At 40.8% G+C, this 18,850-nt stretch overlaps 1 protein-coding gene across 1 annotated transcript in view; it reads right to left on the minus strand.

Annotated features, from left to right (window-relative positions):
• C5H4orf50 (chromosome 5 C4orf50 homolog) overlaps positions 1–18,850 on the minus strand; it is a 67,556-nt gene that overhangs the window by 14,356 nt on the left and 34,350 nt on the right. The window contains exons 12-15 of the mRNA XM_039542653.1: positions 14,882–14,930; positions 13,709–13,839; positions 12,433–12,678; positions 10,869–11,292 (exon numbers count right to left, since the gene is read on the minus strand). Coding sequence (XP_039398587.1) covers positions 10,869–11,292; positions 12,433–12,678; positions 13,709–13,839; positions 14,882–14,930 — 850 coding nt within the window. The remainder of the gene's footprint in view (positions 1–10,868; positions 11,293–12,432; positions 12,679–13,708; positions 13,840–14,881; positions 14,931–18,850) is intronic.

The following is an 18,850-nucleotide window of genomic DNA, read 5'->3' on the forward strand; positions in this document are numbered from 1 at the left end:
ACCAGCTAGGTCCTTAAGGCGGCCTAGCTGGATACTCAGTTTATGTCTATCACTGACCATCTTATCGTGCCACTGAAACTTTTGACAACCGTATGCTCACTGGCTGTGTAGCAGCATTCCTTGGTAAACATACTTCAGAATTCATTGGTCTCCCATCCTAATGTGTCCATACCAAAAAAGCCACCAAAACTGAACCAGTGCTGAGGGAGGTGGTTGCTGGGTTTGGCTTTGAATATCCTCATTCTTGATCGTGTCCTGCCACTACTATTGAGCAGCTAAGGAAGATGACAAGAATCAAAAGCATCATTCTGGTGCTCTTCAGCCTTCCTCAGTTCCCAGGTTTCACTGCCATACAACAGAGTCGGTATAGCCATGGTTCTATAGATCTGCAGCTTCATAGCAAGCTTAATGTCACAACGTCCCCACAGAGGTTGCCGAAGGGCCCCAAACATAGCAACAGTTGCTGCTACATGAGTGTTCACATCTTTCAAGTATCCTCCAGCACTGCCTATGACACTGCCCAAGTATTTGACAATTGCCACCTGTTTGTTGTCCCATCCAGACAAGTTAACACTGAGCTGGTTGTAATCTGGAGCTAGAGACTGCTTAAGGATAATGATCAGGGGACTTTGTTTTGTCTGGATTAATAACAAGACCATAACTGCTGCTTCTTGCCTGACTACATTGGCCATCAGCAGCAGCGATTCACCAAACTGAGCCAACAAGACAATGCCGTTGGTTCTCCAAGCAAAGTGGTGGTCAACTGAAGGCCATCCAATATGTGCATTTGTTTAAAAACTAGAGTCCTTACAGCTTCCTATTAACGCCACATTTGGTTGAGGGTTACATTTTCTTTGTAAATTGGAAGTCAATTCCAGAGCCTCTTGATGGTTCACAGTACAAGCCTTTTCAGCAGTGCTATTCCTTAATGAGTTTTAAGAAAAACAAACCCACAGTCTCAATGAGTCAAACCCTGGTGTTCTTGCTCAGGTGGCTTTACAATGTGTGACACTTCAATGTGAGCTTCCCGTAATAAGAAGACTGAATGCTTGGCCCAATATGAATCCGTGACTGAGTTAAATCATTCAGGGGGAAGATTTTCAAAGGCAAAAGGGGCAGTTAGGCACCCAGCTCCCATGAAAAGTCAATGAGATCTGGGCACCTAGCTCCTCTGTAACATTTTTAATACTTTAAAATTATTTCTTTGTAATTGAAGCCTTAAGAGGCATTTTCTTATGTTTATTAATATTTATCTCTTGTATTATTGAGTCAGATGGATGTCTCCTGGCTATGTTTTTTTTTCTTCTTGTAACATGGTTTTCTTTAGCCTGGAAGCTTAATACTACACAGGTCCAGCCTTTTAGATGAGGACTGCTATACAAGAACAGCTGTGGCTGCGTGACAGAATTAGATAAAATGCATCCTGTCTGACTGGGCCATGTAGCACAGCCCTTTACTTTCCATTACTCTTTGAGTAAAACTAGTGACATAGGGCTATGGGATAGGGCTAAATTGATACATAAGGACCACCGGTCTTCAAGGTGGTGGGTGCCCTCAAGTCGTCAGCTTCAATCATTCTAAAACATCAGGTTTCCCACTGTTTCAGGAAAGGAAGACAAGCAAGAGTCACGAAAGTGAAAATGAACAAAGCACCAATAACATTAATCATGGCTCTGGGGTCTATGTAAGAACGCTCAATCTAATAACAAAAGCGCTCAGTGGAACTGATACATGTAAATTGTGCATGAGCTATGATTACAATGGTGTCCTATTACCACAGTATCATGGGTAAGCCCAACAGGCATGCTGCACATGGTTGCACAATATGCTCCTCGAAAAGCTCAGGAAATGAAGAAATTAAATGATAGAGAAGGGGTGGGTATGGAGGATATTATGCATATGGAACCCAATGTAAAGCACATTGATGGAAATGGGATTCTTTGCACTGATATCAAGGGGCACTGCCTCAGTCTCCTGGTTATTTTGCTCAGTTATGTAAATTTGTGAGGATTAGAAGGAACAAGCCCCTAAGTTTCCAGGGTGTGTGAGGAGAGACAGAAAACAGAAGTATTATGACCTTGGTTTAACAGAGAACATAGAAATAGTCACGATCTGATATTCAGCATAGGATTCAAATCTAGTTCTTAATATCCAATATGTAAATTATATGGATGAGATTATGTGACCTCTTTTTTGATTAGAGTTAGTTTGGGGAACAAAATCTGAGTTTCTTTATATTCAAAAGAATATAACACAAATTACCACTGCATAATAATAATAGTACAATTACTTTATTTACAAAGTGCCTCACTTCCAAGGCACTCGGAGTTGCACAAGCAATTGAAATATAGTCCTTTTAAAATAAAAAAGAAAGAGCTTCTCCCTCACTGGAGAATTTTGATATCTTTTTCATTTACTGCCATTATCTGAGGTGGCCAATTCTTTTACTCATGGTGGAGCAATTTATGAAACTGAAGGCTGTGTTTTGTCAATGTTATTATTCTCTCCTCAGTACCCAGCTTGCCATTGTGGACAGTCATGCTCATCCTCTGCAGACACATATTCTTCTGGCGATTTGTAGGAATAGGAGAGATTATTTTTATTCTGACTTTCCTCTCCCTACATAGGCATCACCAAAGAAGTGAATAAACCAGCTTCATTCTCTTTTTAATAGCTGCTTATTCAATTAAGGAGCATGGGAATTAAGGGAATTAGGAGGAGGACACAAAGCAGGCCTACTGACCCCAATATGAAAAAAAACCCATATGCTTAAACAGCCTCATAGAGAGAGGAGGGTACTTAACTACAGAAGGAATTTCACAACAGGTCAGGCTTAATCTTCCCATGTATTTGAATATGTCCCTTAATACACTGTTCTTCTGCCTTCTGCAGCAGAGATGTTTCATATTATGTAAGAGGAAATATGTGCTCGGCTCTCAGATAAACAGTGAGTTTGTCTTCACCTTGCGCAAGGGCTCATGAGTATTAGTGCAGCTGTTAGACCTGACAGATGCCTATTGCCTGACCTGCATGTGCACATAATCTCTGACTTTCTGGGCATGAAGAGAACCTCTTTCAGGTATGTATACAGGGCCGGCTCCAGGCACCAGCTTAGCAAGCAGGTGCTTGGGGCGGCCACTCAGGAGAGGGGCGTCAGGTCCAGCTATTCAGCGGCAATTCAGCAGAGGGTCCCTCACTCCCAGTCAGAGCGAAGGACCTCCCGCTGAATTGTCACAGATCGCAATCGTGGATTTTTTTTTTGGCTGCTTGGGGCGGCAAAACCCCTGGAGCTGGCCCTGTATGTATAGCTGAAGGCTTCTACATACATATGTGAGATTTTCCTCTGTATTTCACATAAATGTAAGACATTTACCAATCGACACCTGAATACCTAACAACAAAACCAATACAGCTCATGTGTCAAAATAAAGGCAGAAACATACGGCTAACCTGAACCAAAAGAACAAGGGCAAACCCATTAGTCCTCAGGCAAACCTCACAAAAGGGACCAGTTCCCAAATAATAGAGAACATAGGGATGAAAAGTTGGTAACAAATACAAGCAGACAGAAAACAAGGGAAAGGGGCCCAAAATGCTATAATTATTTCTATGTACACAGGAAGGATGGTCCAGTGGTTAGGGCAAAAGCCTTGGTTTTGAGAAGCCTGACTTCAATTTCCTGCTCTGTCACAGACTTCTTGTGTTACCATGGGCAACTCACTTGGCCTCTTGGAGCCTCAGTTTCCCATCTGGAAAACAGACATAATAGCACTGCCCTACCTCTCAAGCGTTTGGGAAGGATAAATACATCAAAGATTGTGAGGCACTCAGGTACTATGGCAATGGAGGCCATATAATTACATTCCATAGATATATTTAGCATCCCCATGGGCACCCCATTTTACCTCCAGACATCGTACACTGCCCCACAACCCCAGCACAAGTTCCAGCATCCATCAAGGATCCCCCACACCCAGGAGAGGAGGAGTGCAAGAGAATTGTAAAGATGGCAGAGATGTACAGAACTCAGCCACACAGCAGCCCCTTATTCAACACTTCTTCCTATACAGAAAATCATATAAGAGGAAAGAAAAATAGCAATAGCCCCTAACAAAGCTCCAACCACAAAGAGCCAGACAGCACTGGTGTCATCCAGCTGCTGCCCCACCTCTAGCTTTTTGAAGCCTGCTCACCAGAAGGGACTGCCTGCAACCAGCTGTAAGTGTAGGTGGGGGCTACTCAGAGATGTAGTCCTAAACCCAGAAATGGGAAAGCAGAGAGGCAGCACACAGCAGATGTTTAGGACAGTGGAGAGCAATAAAAGCTAGCAAAGTCCTGCCTTTCTTGTTGCTTTGCAGGTAGAGTGGCTGGTTGGAAACACGAGAGAAAGAATTTCTTGTGGTTCTCAGGTTCTGAGAATGTGCTTACGGAGCTTCCCACCTGAAGCAGCTTTTACCAGCCAGTCATGAATGTGCTGCATCACACTGTGAGGCCTTGGCCTTTCAGATGCTCTTGCTATTGTCTAAATAAAATTAGTAAAAACCCAAGGAAGGTGGAGGCATGACAATCTCTGTATTGTAATATAATTTTCATGCAACAAGAGTAGGACTTCTGTCAGTCCCTCCATCCATGTTTTCATACCATGTCCATCACTACTGTGTTTGGGCACCTATTTCTGTTCTTGTGAGAACAGGAAGCTAAGAGTCCTTGTTTGCTTTTATCTGTTGATGTTAAGCAGGGAGTCACTTGTCCAAATCACATGCCTAGCCTACCACACAAGTGATATATCTAATCTGAGGTAATTGATTATGCTGATTAATTGCTCCAAGTAATGAGTAGAAGGGAACATTTAATATACTGAGATTTGGGGCCAGATTCATCCCTACACTGGCTGCTTCAAGCCATTCCTGTTTTAACCTACTGAGTAAGCCAGGCTTACAGCTGATCTGCATCACCAGAGTGACACGAAGTTGCTGAAGCATAACGGTGAATCTGACCCATCATCTGTCATATGATGCTCTGGTTTGTCTCTGGATTGCTATAAATTGTTTACTCCAGAAGTTACAACTTTTTATCTCTTCAGCATTTGTTTCACAACCCTGAATTCTGTAAGGAATGAACACATCATTTTGCTTGTATTATGGGGGTAGAGGGGTTAACAAAAGTCCTCTAGAGATTAACTATCTGAATTTGGATTTTCCCAGGTAGATTTAATCCTGGACAGCAAAGGTGCACAGTGTAAGGTATAAACACATGGTTAAAAAAAAATAATGTGAAGGACACATGGATCCAGTCATTCATTATTGAGAATGCTGATTCATAGCTGCAAAGATACTCCCGTCTTGTAGAAGTAGAGAGGCCTAAGAAAGAACTGTCTAGCTACGTCCCTTATTAGTTTGATTGGGTTTAAATGTAGGTCTTCTAAGGCTATGTCTACACTATGAGCTAAGTGTGTGATTCCCAGCTCACATACTCACCCTAACTCTCATTGAGGTAAGGCTGGTCTTCACTATGGGGAGAGCGACACTGCTGCAATCGATGCAGCAGAGATCAATTTAGTGGGTCTGGTGAAGACCTGCTAAATTGATGGCAGAGCGCTCTCCGGTTGACTCCGGTACCCCACCTCACCAAGAAGAGTAAGCGAAGTTGACCGGAGAGTGTCTCCCATTGATGCAGTACAGTGAAGACACCTGGGTAAGTCGACCTAAGCTATGTTGACTTCAGCTACATTATTCACATAGCTGGAGTACCGTAACATAGGTCAACTTACCCCCGTAGTGAAGACATATAATGTGAGTATAAATAGCCGTGTAGCTGTGGTAGCACAGGCAGCAGCATAGCGTAATAGTGCCGAGTATGTATCCACTGGCTTCAGGTGGGTTTGTATTTGGCATGGTTAAGCTGTGCCACCATTGCCCATGTTATGATGGCTACACTACTATTTATACTTTGACTAACTCAAGGAGACTTAGTGTATCAATATGATAGCTGGGAATCTCAACATTAGTTCAGAGTGTAGACATAACCTAAAAGGCTTTCATTCTCTTCCTGGGCCCCACTTCTTTTTTCCCTTTGTATTTTCAAGTAGACAAGGGGGCCATGCAAAGAGCTCTGCCTACTATTTAACACTCCTGGTGCTTATGCCAAGCCTACACTTGTAGTAGAAGGCAACAACCTTACACACAATGTACTTCACCATGCAAAGACATCCAGGATCAAGGCCATAGAAAGGACAATGGTAATCTTCCTAGCACAGTATTATGAGCCAGAGCTTCTGAAACAGTCAGTTTTCCATTCTAGCACCTTCTGTCATCCTATTTATACCCCTGGAGAAGAAGTTGTCTCAACAGAAATGGACTAAAATCAAAGCTACCAGCTGGCTGACCTGATGAGACTGTCGATGTACAAACAGATGTAGGCGTTTCTTGATTTAATCAGGCCTTTAGCAAAAGGACTGCACTGTATAAATCTTGCTCCACACTTCCTCTGGCTTCAATAAGTGGCTTTAATGCTAGTCAGCTTAAGGCCTAAACAAAAAAGCTACCTCTAAGGAGAAATTAAGTCAGTGTCTTTCTACAGCAGGAGTGATGTCCACAAGATACACATGCTTTCTTAACTACAGAAGAAATATGTTGCATTTTACCTTAAATATAGGGGTCCAAATTCTACTTGTATTTACGTTGATGCCAGTCAAGAGAAACCTCACTAACTCAGTTTCTTCATAGACCCGACGGACTCAGAGCAGGATTTGACTCTGGTTTTCTTATGCAAATTTCATGATACAAAATACAAGATATGCAGGACATGAGGATAGGAAAATAGTCCTTAGTTATAATGGAATTTAATATCCATTTCATGGGAACTCAAAATCCTCAAGTGAACATGCAAGTGGATGCTGGTATAACCCACCACCATGAGTTTTGCCACCTTATCTCCTTTCAAAGGTTTTCCAGATCCTCCTCCTTCCCCAGTGGAGATTCCTTGACTCCCAACAGGCTACACAGACCATGTGTGTCCCGTTGGGAATCTCTTGAATGTCCTGGAATTAATGACACTACAACTGGGACTTTATTATTTATGGGAAAGCTATTTCATGTCTCTTTTTTAGAGGTTTCTAAAATGTTATTGGTAATCATTTTAATTTTCCCTTTCAAACCTGCACACTAAGGGACCCTGGAGTTATAGGTAGTAACTCATTTATGGCCTGTCAAGATATGTATTGTGTCTTTTTAAATTTGTAGCCAAAAAAAAAAAAAAAAAGGAGGCCAGGAAGGGAATGGGATTTAGGCATGAGATTTTTAGTGAAGCTGAGAGTCAAAGAGGGAGAAAGCATCATTAGAAATATTATTGGTTTTCTTGTTCTAATAAAGTTCCCTGTTCCATGTTAGAAGAAAGTGAATGCTTTTTTTACCATTCTCACATGACAATGCCTATGAATACTTTATTCATCAGATCACCATATACTTCATATTATATTTATACTCTATTGATTTTTTTAAAGAGTTTGCCCTTAAGATTAAATGCTTTGGCTTTAAGACCCGGAATCTCATATGTAAAAAATAATATAATCTGAGCAAATATTGCAAAAATATGCTCATGAACACTCATTTCAAAAGGTACTGTCAACTCTATTTGTTTGTTTTCTGTGAACTTTTAAACGAGTTCTTTTTCTGTGCAAGAATTTGAGTGGGAAATTAAAGTCTTGTGAATCTGTATGCAGCTTCATGCTAAAAGTGTTTGTGTGGCCATATTGGAATCCATTTTCCTTCCATTCATAAATGTTTTGATCATTCAGATGGAGCAGAAATAATATCATTTGATTAAGGTAACCACTCACAGGCCACAATTAACAAATAGAGAATCTCTAAAGACTTAAATAGTGGGAAAGCAATCCATGGCCACATGTTCATGTAACTTATTTATCCAGGTCTGATTTTTATTGAAATTGTTCACACAGAATAAAGAGCTACAGTCATTGATTTATTCTTTATGAACAGTTCACCAAGCCCTAGTCCCAGAGGCCTCAACTTGGCAAGACACCAATATATGGACCATCTGGCCTGTGATTGGCACAGTTTGGAGCTAGCTTTTATACATAATGAATTATTATATTTAAAGAATTTGAAGGACGCAGTTTGTTGATGTAATATATCCTCTAGTCTTTATTCATATATATAGATACAAACTGACCTATCATTTCTCACTTGAACACTCTATTGGGGGCTGTGCTGGAGAGGGATGGAGGGGAAGATTAAGGAAGTAAAACTTAAGGTGAACTGCCTTTTCTTATGTTGCTGCATACAGCAACCTATGGAGGTTACCATTAAAAAATTGGAGCAAAGAATCCTGTGGCACCTTATAGACTAACAGACGTTTTGGAGCATGAGCTTTCGTGGGTGAATACAGATCCAGACTAACACGGCTACCCCTCTGATACTTGACACCATTAAAAAATTGGCATTTTCCCAGCGCAGTATCTAAAATTCTACATTTGTCCATTATACTGATAAGAAAGCTAACTTATAACCATTAGCCAATGGTAACTAATGGCAACCACTATATTTGCACTTATTTTTGCATTTAGAAATAATGTACTTGCTACATAGATTTTTTAATATGTAAGGGTTATTAGTATTTAATCAAAGTCCACTGTGTCTAAAAAGACACAATCTTGCATTCGTTTAATTAATCCATTTGCTTTATTTAATAATTCTCTTTTACACTATAGTGATGGTGTTCAAAGGAAATGTTTATCAGAATCTATTACACTATATATGCTGGTGCACATATGCAAAAAAAACTCTGGTAAGTAACCCTATTCACAGAAGTATTCCCACTGATTACTTACAAGAAAGACCCTACAATGGTATGATTGGGCCAACCTTCTTATGTAGTAACATGTTTAATATACCAGGGTTTGGCCTACAGACTAAATTTATGAGTAAACATCCCTCTCATAGCTTATATCAGGAAGGCAGAGCTTCAATAAAAATGGCTATTAATGTACTTTATCATTTTACCAGCACACATATTGCCATTTTTAAAATATACACGTTTTCCATATTGGAAGCTTGTTAGCATTAAGCAAGGCAGTTTGATATTTTATTTACTATGTGTTTGTGTCTATAGAATTGTTGGCTAAGCATTAGGAATTGCAGGCAGAGATCCTGAGTTTTGGAGCCCCAAGGGGAATCTTATCTGTCTGGAAAGCATGCTGAAATATTCTGCTTTTCCCTTGGCAGCTGGTGCGTATCTATTATAGAATGCTCTGAACAAGGATCAGTTTCATTATTACCATGTGTAATTGTACCCTTACCGTCCCAAGCAAAAAACAGATGTTTCCCCATGAAAATACAGTCCTTGTACATGTGTGTTAAGGTGTCCTCACAACAAGTCAATGCCCTGCATTTCTGATCTCTGAAGGGTAGAATAATGAGCAAAATACTCCTCTGCTGGGCCAAAAGAATGATCAACCAGCTCGGAAAGGAGGAGCATGTAACTGACATGCCAAAATGGGTACTTCACTGATAAAAAAAAATAAAAATCTTGTTTTAAAAAGTACAGAATGATGGTTCCGTTACATCTTCTGAACTGGCAACACAATAGAAAATTTCCACCAGAGCTAGGGCTAGTGGGAACTCAGTATAATCCAAGGCTCCAGTGGCTTTGGCATTTTTACTACCCTGTTCATGGTTTAAGCTGCTAAAAAAAATGACAGAACTGGCAGGAATGTTTTCCTAAAATTCACTAATACAGGCGTATATAATTTTAAAAGTTATTCCTTGTTAAATAAAGCTTTCCAAATGGTAATTAAAACTCGTAGAGCTACTCCACTGAATCACTTTATCCTTCTTCTCGAAGCACTAAGATTACCCTGTATCACCCTATATATCCCATATTGCCTTTTTAATATCATCTGTTCACATTTCTATGTCAAACTCTGACTCTGAGAACCAACTGCCTCCATCACTGACTGATTTATGGGGTGTTCTGCTTTTATGCATCTCTTCCAGGTGCTATCCACAACTAAAAGAGAAAGAGACTACACTGCAGGGATGATACAACAGGCTAAGCTTAACATGTGTGGATGAAGATATCACTTAGACCAGATTGTGACTTCCTTTAGTCACAATGATAAAAAGTTACTCTCACCAGTACTTATATTTCAGTCAATGGGACACCCTGAGTGAGCGAATTTTCCAATATGAGTAAGGGGCATCCAATCTGGTCCTTAGGAAACAACTTAAACAGCCATGCAGTGATATTTTTCAGATCTTAAACCCTGCAGGAATACACTGCTTTATCATTCAGCTAAACAGAAAAATGTATAATTTAAGATCCACTGACAATAAACAAAACTACCTGTCATAAAACCTATGTCCAGTATATATTTCGTTGAATTCCAAAGGAAACAGTCATTAAACAAATAAAGACTCTCCTGTAGTATTTGCCATTGTACATTGAAGCAAAGGGCTATAAATAAACCTGAAACTGACTTAATTGATTTTCATAATCCAAACCAAGAGAAGTGAAAAATAGTAAACTAACAGTAGAAAGAAAATTGGAAGGTAAATTAGATGTTGAAAATTCTGTAGGTTTGGATGGTTTGCGGTGTTATTAGCAGAATTGGTGACAAAATGGAAGAAAACTGTTGGTAAAATTTTATTCAATTTGTTGTAAAAATTTTGTTTCCAATACCTTTTCTAGCCACCTCCAGTTATTAGTAACATAGGTCAGAGAATCTGTACGCTTAAAATAGATTATTTTAAAGTTGGCACGTTCCCTTAGTGGTCTGTCTCACAGAGAGCAGACACAAAAGATTAATGTCTTTATAACAATGGGAAAATCACATGGTTAAGGCTTTTTACCTTGTTTTATTTCTGATGCTTTTACTCTTTCCAGTGAAGCTGATTTCTCCCCAGTAGGATTTTGACCTTTATTACTTGCTGACAACACATCTGACAAATAGCTTTTTGCTGTGGTAGCTGAGGTTGAGCCATCTGGTTTTTCTCCCGAGATCCATGTGTTATTCATAATGACATTTTTCTTTCTCCTTCCCTGGAGAACAGCACCTGCAAGCTGATTTCCTGGATGACTGTGGAATACGTCATCAAATTTAGACAACTGGTACCTCCCATTTATGAAATGGAAAGAGCTCCTGTCTGAAAGTTTCAGTGAATTGTTCATTTTTGACACTACAGGCTGGGAAGTCACATCTTGGGCTGGATGACAGACTGAGGACAAATTGCAATCCGCCTTCAGTTTTGAACTGGAAGAGGCAAATGAAGGTATCTGAGGAGGACAGAGGGAAGAGTATGTAACCTTTGAATGTTCGCAACCACAAAAAGGCATCTATCAAGATATAGTAAAACAGACCACGTGATCCTGTGCATTACGACAGCTTTCAGCAGTACTTCTCCATTTTATGAGCTGTACAGTATGTCTGTTATGCTTTCATTGGAATTTAACTCTCAAGCTCCTGCACTAGCAGGGAAATGGACTAGATGATCAAAAAGTTCTTTGCTTTTTGCCATCTCTAAGATCTATAGTTCTTTGATGATAATGGTAACATCATTGGTCCTTTATATACATGATTTATTGTAGTATAGATTGCCAGAAAGCAGGGGCTGAGTGGCACAAATATACAGCTGTCTAAATAGTTCTGTTTGCTAATACATTGTCAGAATAATACATCTGTTACTGTGCTATTAGTATAAGGAGCAGTTTCTTGCCTTAAAACACACGTCATTTGGAACATGCTTGACTCTTTACGTGGCTACTATAATAAAACAGAGAATGTGTTTCTGGTGGGTTTATTTCAGTTATTTATTCTCAGGTCATCATGAAAATTCAGCAATGTAATGTTGCAAGATCTGGCATGGATGTTTTTTATTCCAGCAGTCTCTCATCTTCCTTGTACAGTTAAAAGGTGGTTGTATTGCCTTGAAGTGGATAAAATCTCTTGCTTGTTTAGTATAGCAGCAGACTGTCACAAATGCAATTGCAATTGATCAGCTCTGTCCTTAACAGAATTCCTGCAGTTAATGGAAATTACTACAAAGAGCTTCAGGGCACAGGAATAATTGGATCATTAAAAAAAAGGGAAGAAAGAAAAAGGCAGATCAGTAGCTACATATTGGTTAGGTTTTGCCATTATCTTTTTGTTACCATCCTGGAATTTCCAAAGCTGATCTTACTGAGAGCTGCAAGGGTAAAAACAAACCTCATTTTTTTTCACATCCTCTAGGAGCAACTATCAATTCTTAAACAATAGGTAAGAAGATTCATAATGAAATACAATGTGTGTTTATCTGCCTCAGATTGTCCTAACTACCAATAAAGAAGTTATTTAAATATTTATGTGATTCATGAACTGACAGCTAAGAATAATTGATCTCATTAAATTAATAACTATGAAAGTGATTTATTGACCTGGTAATTACTGCGATGGTTTTGTCTAAGCTCTCGATGCAAGGCTATGATCCTCTCTGGGCACGTTAATTTTAAAGGAGAAGTAGTGCACTTGTTTTGAGTTGTGTGAGCACAGCAGATGTCATCTGACTTCTGTAGAAAGCTTGCAGGAATTGGCCTTGCCTTCTCATTCGCTTCAGCCTGGTAGGTCCCATGATTATTTGGCAGTCTATTGACCTGTGAAGTGTCTACAACAGGATGCAGTAACTGCAACCAAAAAAGCTGTTATCAGGAATTCAGGTTAGAAAATGTTTCTGATAGGAATGGTTTGTTTTTCGATCAACAGTAGTCATTACATTGAACATGTTGCAGGAATATTTATAAAAACAATTTTGCAGAAACCACATTTACGGAATTCAAGAAGGATAATACATTATTTTTACTTTGAACATTTGTAAGTACCCTGGAAGCATCCTTTTGTCAATCCAAAGTGGAAATGTCTCTTACCATAGTATATGCTTGACTCTAGATAGCTCCTAGAAATCCCTCTCACTGCCCCACTTTCAATCCCAAAATAAAAAAGCTAAGTGAAAATATCCAGAGCTCTCCTACCAAACAAACAAAAATCCCCTGACCTACTTTTGTTCAGAGATCTTGGATCACCTGATGCTATTTCTCATTGTAGGGCCTAATTTTGGCCTAACGATTGATGGGAGCCCAATAATTAGGGCCTAATAGTTAATGGGAGTCTCTCTTTTGATTTTCAGTGGGGGTTAGCTCAAACTGTTATTGAGTTAGGGCTTGTCTTCACTACCGCACTACATTGGCGCAGCTGCCTTGATGCTTGTCTTCACCAGATGCGCTATGTCAATGGGAGAGTGCTCTCCTGTCAACGTAATTACGCCACCTCAACAAGAGGCAGAAACTATGTCAGTGGGAGAGTCTCCCCTGACAACATAGCCTGGTGTAGACACTGCTTTAAGTCAATATAATTTACGGCACTCAGGGGTGTGTTTTTTATCACACCCCTGAATGACGTAAGTTACATTGACTTAAGCAGTAGCGTAGACAAGCCCTTAGTTGTTATAATTAAATTTATTAGCAAGACTAGTATGGAGACAGTGAGGTAAGCCAGAGAAGGCTTCAGGAAGTCACAGCAGGTCTGCCCAGTTACTCACATACATACATTAGAAGGCTGACAGGCTGTAAGGGATGGAGAGATTACAAAAGACACTCTTCAAACATTTTAGGGCATGAAGAGATCGGTTCTAAAATTAGTGGATCAGAATTTACTCACTACAGGAAGCACAGTTTGAGGCATCTCTGGTGACAGATGAAAGTCAGCAGTAGCAGTGCAGGTTCTAGAATGCAATGACCCACTCAGATGCAAATCACTGTCTTCCCCAGTAGGCATAAGAGTCTGTGACGCTAAGAGAAAAACACAGCAGCAAATCATCAAAAGCTTTGTAGTTGTGATACATTTAGTTTCCTACACGCTACATAAAAATCCACTTGGATCCAAAATGACCTGATACATGAAGTGTCCTTTTTACAAGCATCTGTTTCTCAGTACCAGCACTGTTGTGTGTCTCAGGATACTGAGGGCTCCAGGAGTCAAAGTACTAAAACTCAGTAGTGAGGTATATAACCATGAGCATTACTGAACAAGAATGATGTAAATGTTTATCTTTACAATATGGACTAAACTCCCAAAGTATACACTGCGTTACATTTAAAACCTTGGGTGAGTTTCTGGGGACAGGCTCTACTTTAATTGTCCTGAAGTCCTGGTCAAGAACCTGGGGCGGATGGGAGGGGATATCCCTAGAGCATTACAGGCAGCACTGAGAATTTTGTTCCCAAAATGTGACTCAACCCTACCACAAGTCATTTCCCTATCTTACTCTCAGGGTACATGTGCTTCCCCCTCAAAGTTACATGTTGAATTTTCTTCTATTAGTTAATTTTTGCCCCTTCATTTTTTCAATAATTAATTCCACCTTCCCAAACTCTCTTTAGAACGAGTTTCATCTTCCTCTATAGTTTCTTTAAACTATGCCAAGTGGGAGGGGTGTAGGAGAAGAATCTGCTAGAATAGTTCAAAGAATTTGCTATTCCACCAGTGAGGTCACACAGTGATAAGACCTGAAAAGCATTCACATTTTTTTTTAAGCATTTACATGTTTGGAGAAGAAAGAGTTAATGCTTCTGGGCAATTTTCATTGCACATTTTGTCTGAAGCTAGGAGGCAACACTTACCAGGAAAATAAAAGACCATCAAGAACTTTAGGAAAATACTTTAACAATTGACTATGGATGCTACTTTACTAAGCTTTTTTTTTTCCTGCCTATATATTGAAGCAAAACCTGTTGCTAGACATCTATAGTGTATTATGTGTGAGGTCAGAAAACAATTTCCAAACTACCTAAGCTACAAGCAGTTTTATTTTAAAATAAAAATGATACTAACCTCGTCTGTGTGCTGTCTTCTCAGGCATTACAAATTGCTGGGATCGTCTCTGAAAGAACAGACATTAAAACAATTATTGATCAGAACTGCTTATCTGAATCAAATGTGACATCTAAAAGGGCACTGGGTCCAGCACTTTATATATATATGTTATTTTGTATCCCGCTATTTTCAATCATCTTTTTGAAGGTCAAATATAGCATGCCTCGCCCAATGGATTTGCCCTCGTGTATTTAAAAAAAAAAATTACAGTCTTCTCTATTCCTTCCCCTTCTCCCCCTAGGATTTCTAATAGAACAAAAGTCACCTTTGTCTGCTCCTGTGATGTCATAACTAGAGGCCTGATCCTGTGACCAATCTTAAAAAGGGAGTCAAAGGCACTCATCCCCTTCCAGGAATGATCAACACCTCACAGGAACAGGCTTTAGAGCTGAACCGGAACTAGACTCCAAGATCCGGAGCAACTCTCCTCCCTAAATGCTGGGTAAGTTCAGATTCTGACCCTTTATGCGGAGATCTTTTTTTATTATGGGGGTTTGGAAAGTCATTTCAAACCTATTTTCTTCAAATTTGATACACATGACAGTAGGAGATAAAGCTGTATTTATACAAAGATAGACCAGATTCCATTGTTCCACCCAAGAAGCCTCAGAAAAAGTTGTCCTAGCACGGTGGAGGAAGCAATTCTACTGTTCTGTTCATCATTTAGCCCCCGCCCTAGAAATCAAAGTGCTAACTCAATTGGAGAAGTTCTATACCTGGTACTTCCTTTCTTTAAACCTTTAGGCAAATGTATAAAAATCAATGTGTCCCATGAAAGCTGAAAACTTCTGGCCTGCGTTGTCTCAGGATCTGCTCTGGAAAGGAAATGTGATTCAGTCACAATTCCTCCAGAGCTCCAGGTTTGTAGGAGGGAGAGAGAAGAGAGGGGAGTATGCGGCATTGGCTCATTGCCTGGTTCAGCTCAGAGGTTGGAGAGGTGGAGCCATGGCTATGCCCACTCCTTACCCACTTGAAGTATTGAACCTGCAGCCAGGGGCGGCTCCAGGCCCCAGCACACCAAGCGCGTGCTTGGGCGGCAAGCTACGCGGGGCGCTCTGCCGGCGCCGCGAGGGCGGCAGGCAGGCTGCCTCTGTGGTTTGCCTGCAGAGGGTCCGCTGGTCCCATGGCTTCGGCGGACCTCCCACAGGCGTGCCTGCGGAGAGTCCGCCAAGGCCGCGGGACCAGCGGACCGTCTGCAGGCAAGCCGCGGAAGGCAGCCTGCCTGCTGTGCTTGGGGCGGCAAAATTCCTAGAGCTGCCCCTGCCTGCAGCCTCTACTCTCCCCTCTCTGCCTGGACTCAAGACAAGATCTAGACAGATCATGCATAGCTGGCAGGGCGGGGGTAGTGGTGGTGGTGGTGGTGGTGGTGATGGCAGGGGCTGATGGAGGCCATGTTAAACTCTCTTAGTCCCCTGCACTGCCATGCAAGCAAGTCACAGTTTAGCAATCTGAAGCACAAGTGAGATATAAACAGCCCCCATTCATGCCAGGTGAAGCTGGTGTTCTTACCATTTAAACTATTACTATTTACCCTGAAGGCTCGCAGGTTGGTTTTCACTGATATCCAGCCCAGATTAGAATATTATCTCCAACTCTGGCCACATTGTCTCCTTGTCGTCCAAATTCTCCCTCAGAACTTGATACATATCTCAGGAAATTTGGAAAATATGCAATAGAGGTGGTGCCCCTGACAGCATTGTTATGGTCCAAAACAGAATGGAACGGAGTAGGGAGGAATGATACATAATTATCAGGACACGTTGACAGAGTCTTTATTGGGAAGGGCTTATTTATTAATTATCCTTATTATTCTGCAAGGCATGTTATAAGCAGGGAGGAAGAAAACCTGCTTAGCAGAAAGATCTTCCAATCTAAACAAGCAACACTCAAAGAAAGGACAGACAAATTGGATGCAACAATTGACCATGTTACTATTAATTATTATTAATTTGTATTACCATAGAGCCGAGGTAACCTAATCATGGACCAGGACTCCATTGTGCTAGGCTCTATACAAACAGAACGAAAAGACAGGCCCTTCTCCAAAGAGCTTATAATCTAAGTAACCGTTGGTTACATACTTTTTTATTTTTTTAAAACTTCATCATGTTTTGTGTTTACGATTTTCAGTTGTCTAGTTAATTACAGTTATGGACCCACAGATCCTCAGTGCTCTTGAACTGCTCTGGAACTGTCCTTGGGAGGACCCATTTAGTGCGTCAACCCCCTTATAGTCACACTCTCTCACTGGGGTAAGCCCCTTGGCTTCACTGCCTCCTGGGTCTGAACTTCGGAGCTTTCAGCACCCCTGCTTCATGCCATGAGCGCCCTTCAGTGAGTCCACCTGAGTTGGGCACCTGAGGGAGACTTACACACCCAAAGGGAGCAAGGCACCCCCAACTTGCTTTAACTGGAGTGATGCTCAGTCAGTGTTGTAAAAGCAGGAGGGTTTATTAGATGTCTGGAACCCAGCATAGGAAGTCCTTAGTTAACATAGAAAACAGAAAGTGACAGCAAAGAACATCTGGGTCAGTCCTGAGCCAAGAGTCCTCTCTCACCCCTCTGTAGTCCCAGTCCAGAAGCTTCTCCTCCCCTCCAGCAGCCCACACTGAACAACCCTAAGGGACCCTGTCTTAGTCCTTTGTTCTTGTTCCAGGGAAACAGGGTCACCTGGCCAGCCTCCTTAGCCCTTTGTTCTCCAGGGGGTCACAAGCAGCTGACTTCCTGCAGAGGGTGGGCCATCCATGGTCGTTAGTTGCTAGGTACCAAATGTCTTGGTAATTGGAATGGCCATTGTCTTTTTCAGGCTCTCCATGGGCATGGGCCCAGTCCCAAACCCCACACAGGCAGGCGTCAATCACACCTGAATCTCTGCAGAGAGTAAACAACCTTTCCCCCCTCACGTAGTTAACCAGGCAGCTCATAGGGGAAACTGAGGCACACACAGTATTCATACAAAATATTATGAAAAATTCCCACTCCATCACAATTACCATTATTATAAGGAGGTCTTCAGGAGTTTAGGCCTTTTGGAAGAATTCACAATGAGACCATGTTTAGAAATAAACTAGTTATTTCTCCACCTGCCCAGCTCTTCCTGTTTATATTAGACACACATGAACATTAAAAGTGCCCCAAACAACATATGCGCCTCTAACACAACTTGTAGAATTGATGCAAGGTCTTGTGTACAGGCCTTTATTTTTGGCCACACTGAAATACATTCTGGGGATGAACAATAGCTGAAATTAATCTTACAGTTTAGTTGTGGCTTCTAAGCAAGTAAATTAATGATAACAAACAATACTGCATGTGGTGCATTGTTTAGAAGTGAGGAAAACCTTCCAGCGCAATTTAAACTGAAGCTGCCCATCTTATTGGACTTAGACCATGATCCCAGAGGTGTTTCTTCCGTTAAGCTTATTAGTTCAATTTGTATCCTGGCATTAGTGGGAAGCCTGGTATTTAAACAGGGATACTGAAGGTTAACTTAGGAAAACACAACCTCATTGTGGCTACCCCTCTGATACTTGACAACCTCATTAGTCAACTGAATTTGCTGTGTCACTGAAAACCAGTTTAAATATATAATGTTGAGCTGTAAAACTAACCAATCCAGGAAATTCAGAGTGATGGCTGCTACCCTGTGCTTAACTCAAGCTAGATCTTTGGCTGCTGTGAATCAGCATAACTCCTTTGAAGTCACTGGAGAATGCTGATTTACACCAGTTGAGGATCTAGCCAGCACTATGAACTCAAAGTCACATCTTCCAGGTTGTTCATTTCATATCATATAGCCTTAATATTGTTAACAATTTTTCAAATATAATTTAGTTGAGAGGGTTTTTATGGCAAAGAAAGCATTTTTTGTCAAGTAGTCTTAATAAATTCATACTCTATGGAACACAATGGTCACCAGCCACTTGG

This window comes from Mauremys reevesii, linkage group 5, assembly GCF_016161935.1.
Source record: "Mauremys reevesii isolate NIE-2019 linkage group 5, ASM1616193v1, whole genome shotgun sequence".
In the NCBI taxonomy this organism is placed as follows: Eukaryota; Metazoa; Chordata; order Testudines; family Geoemydidae; genus Mauremys; species Mauremys reevesii.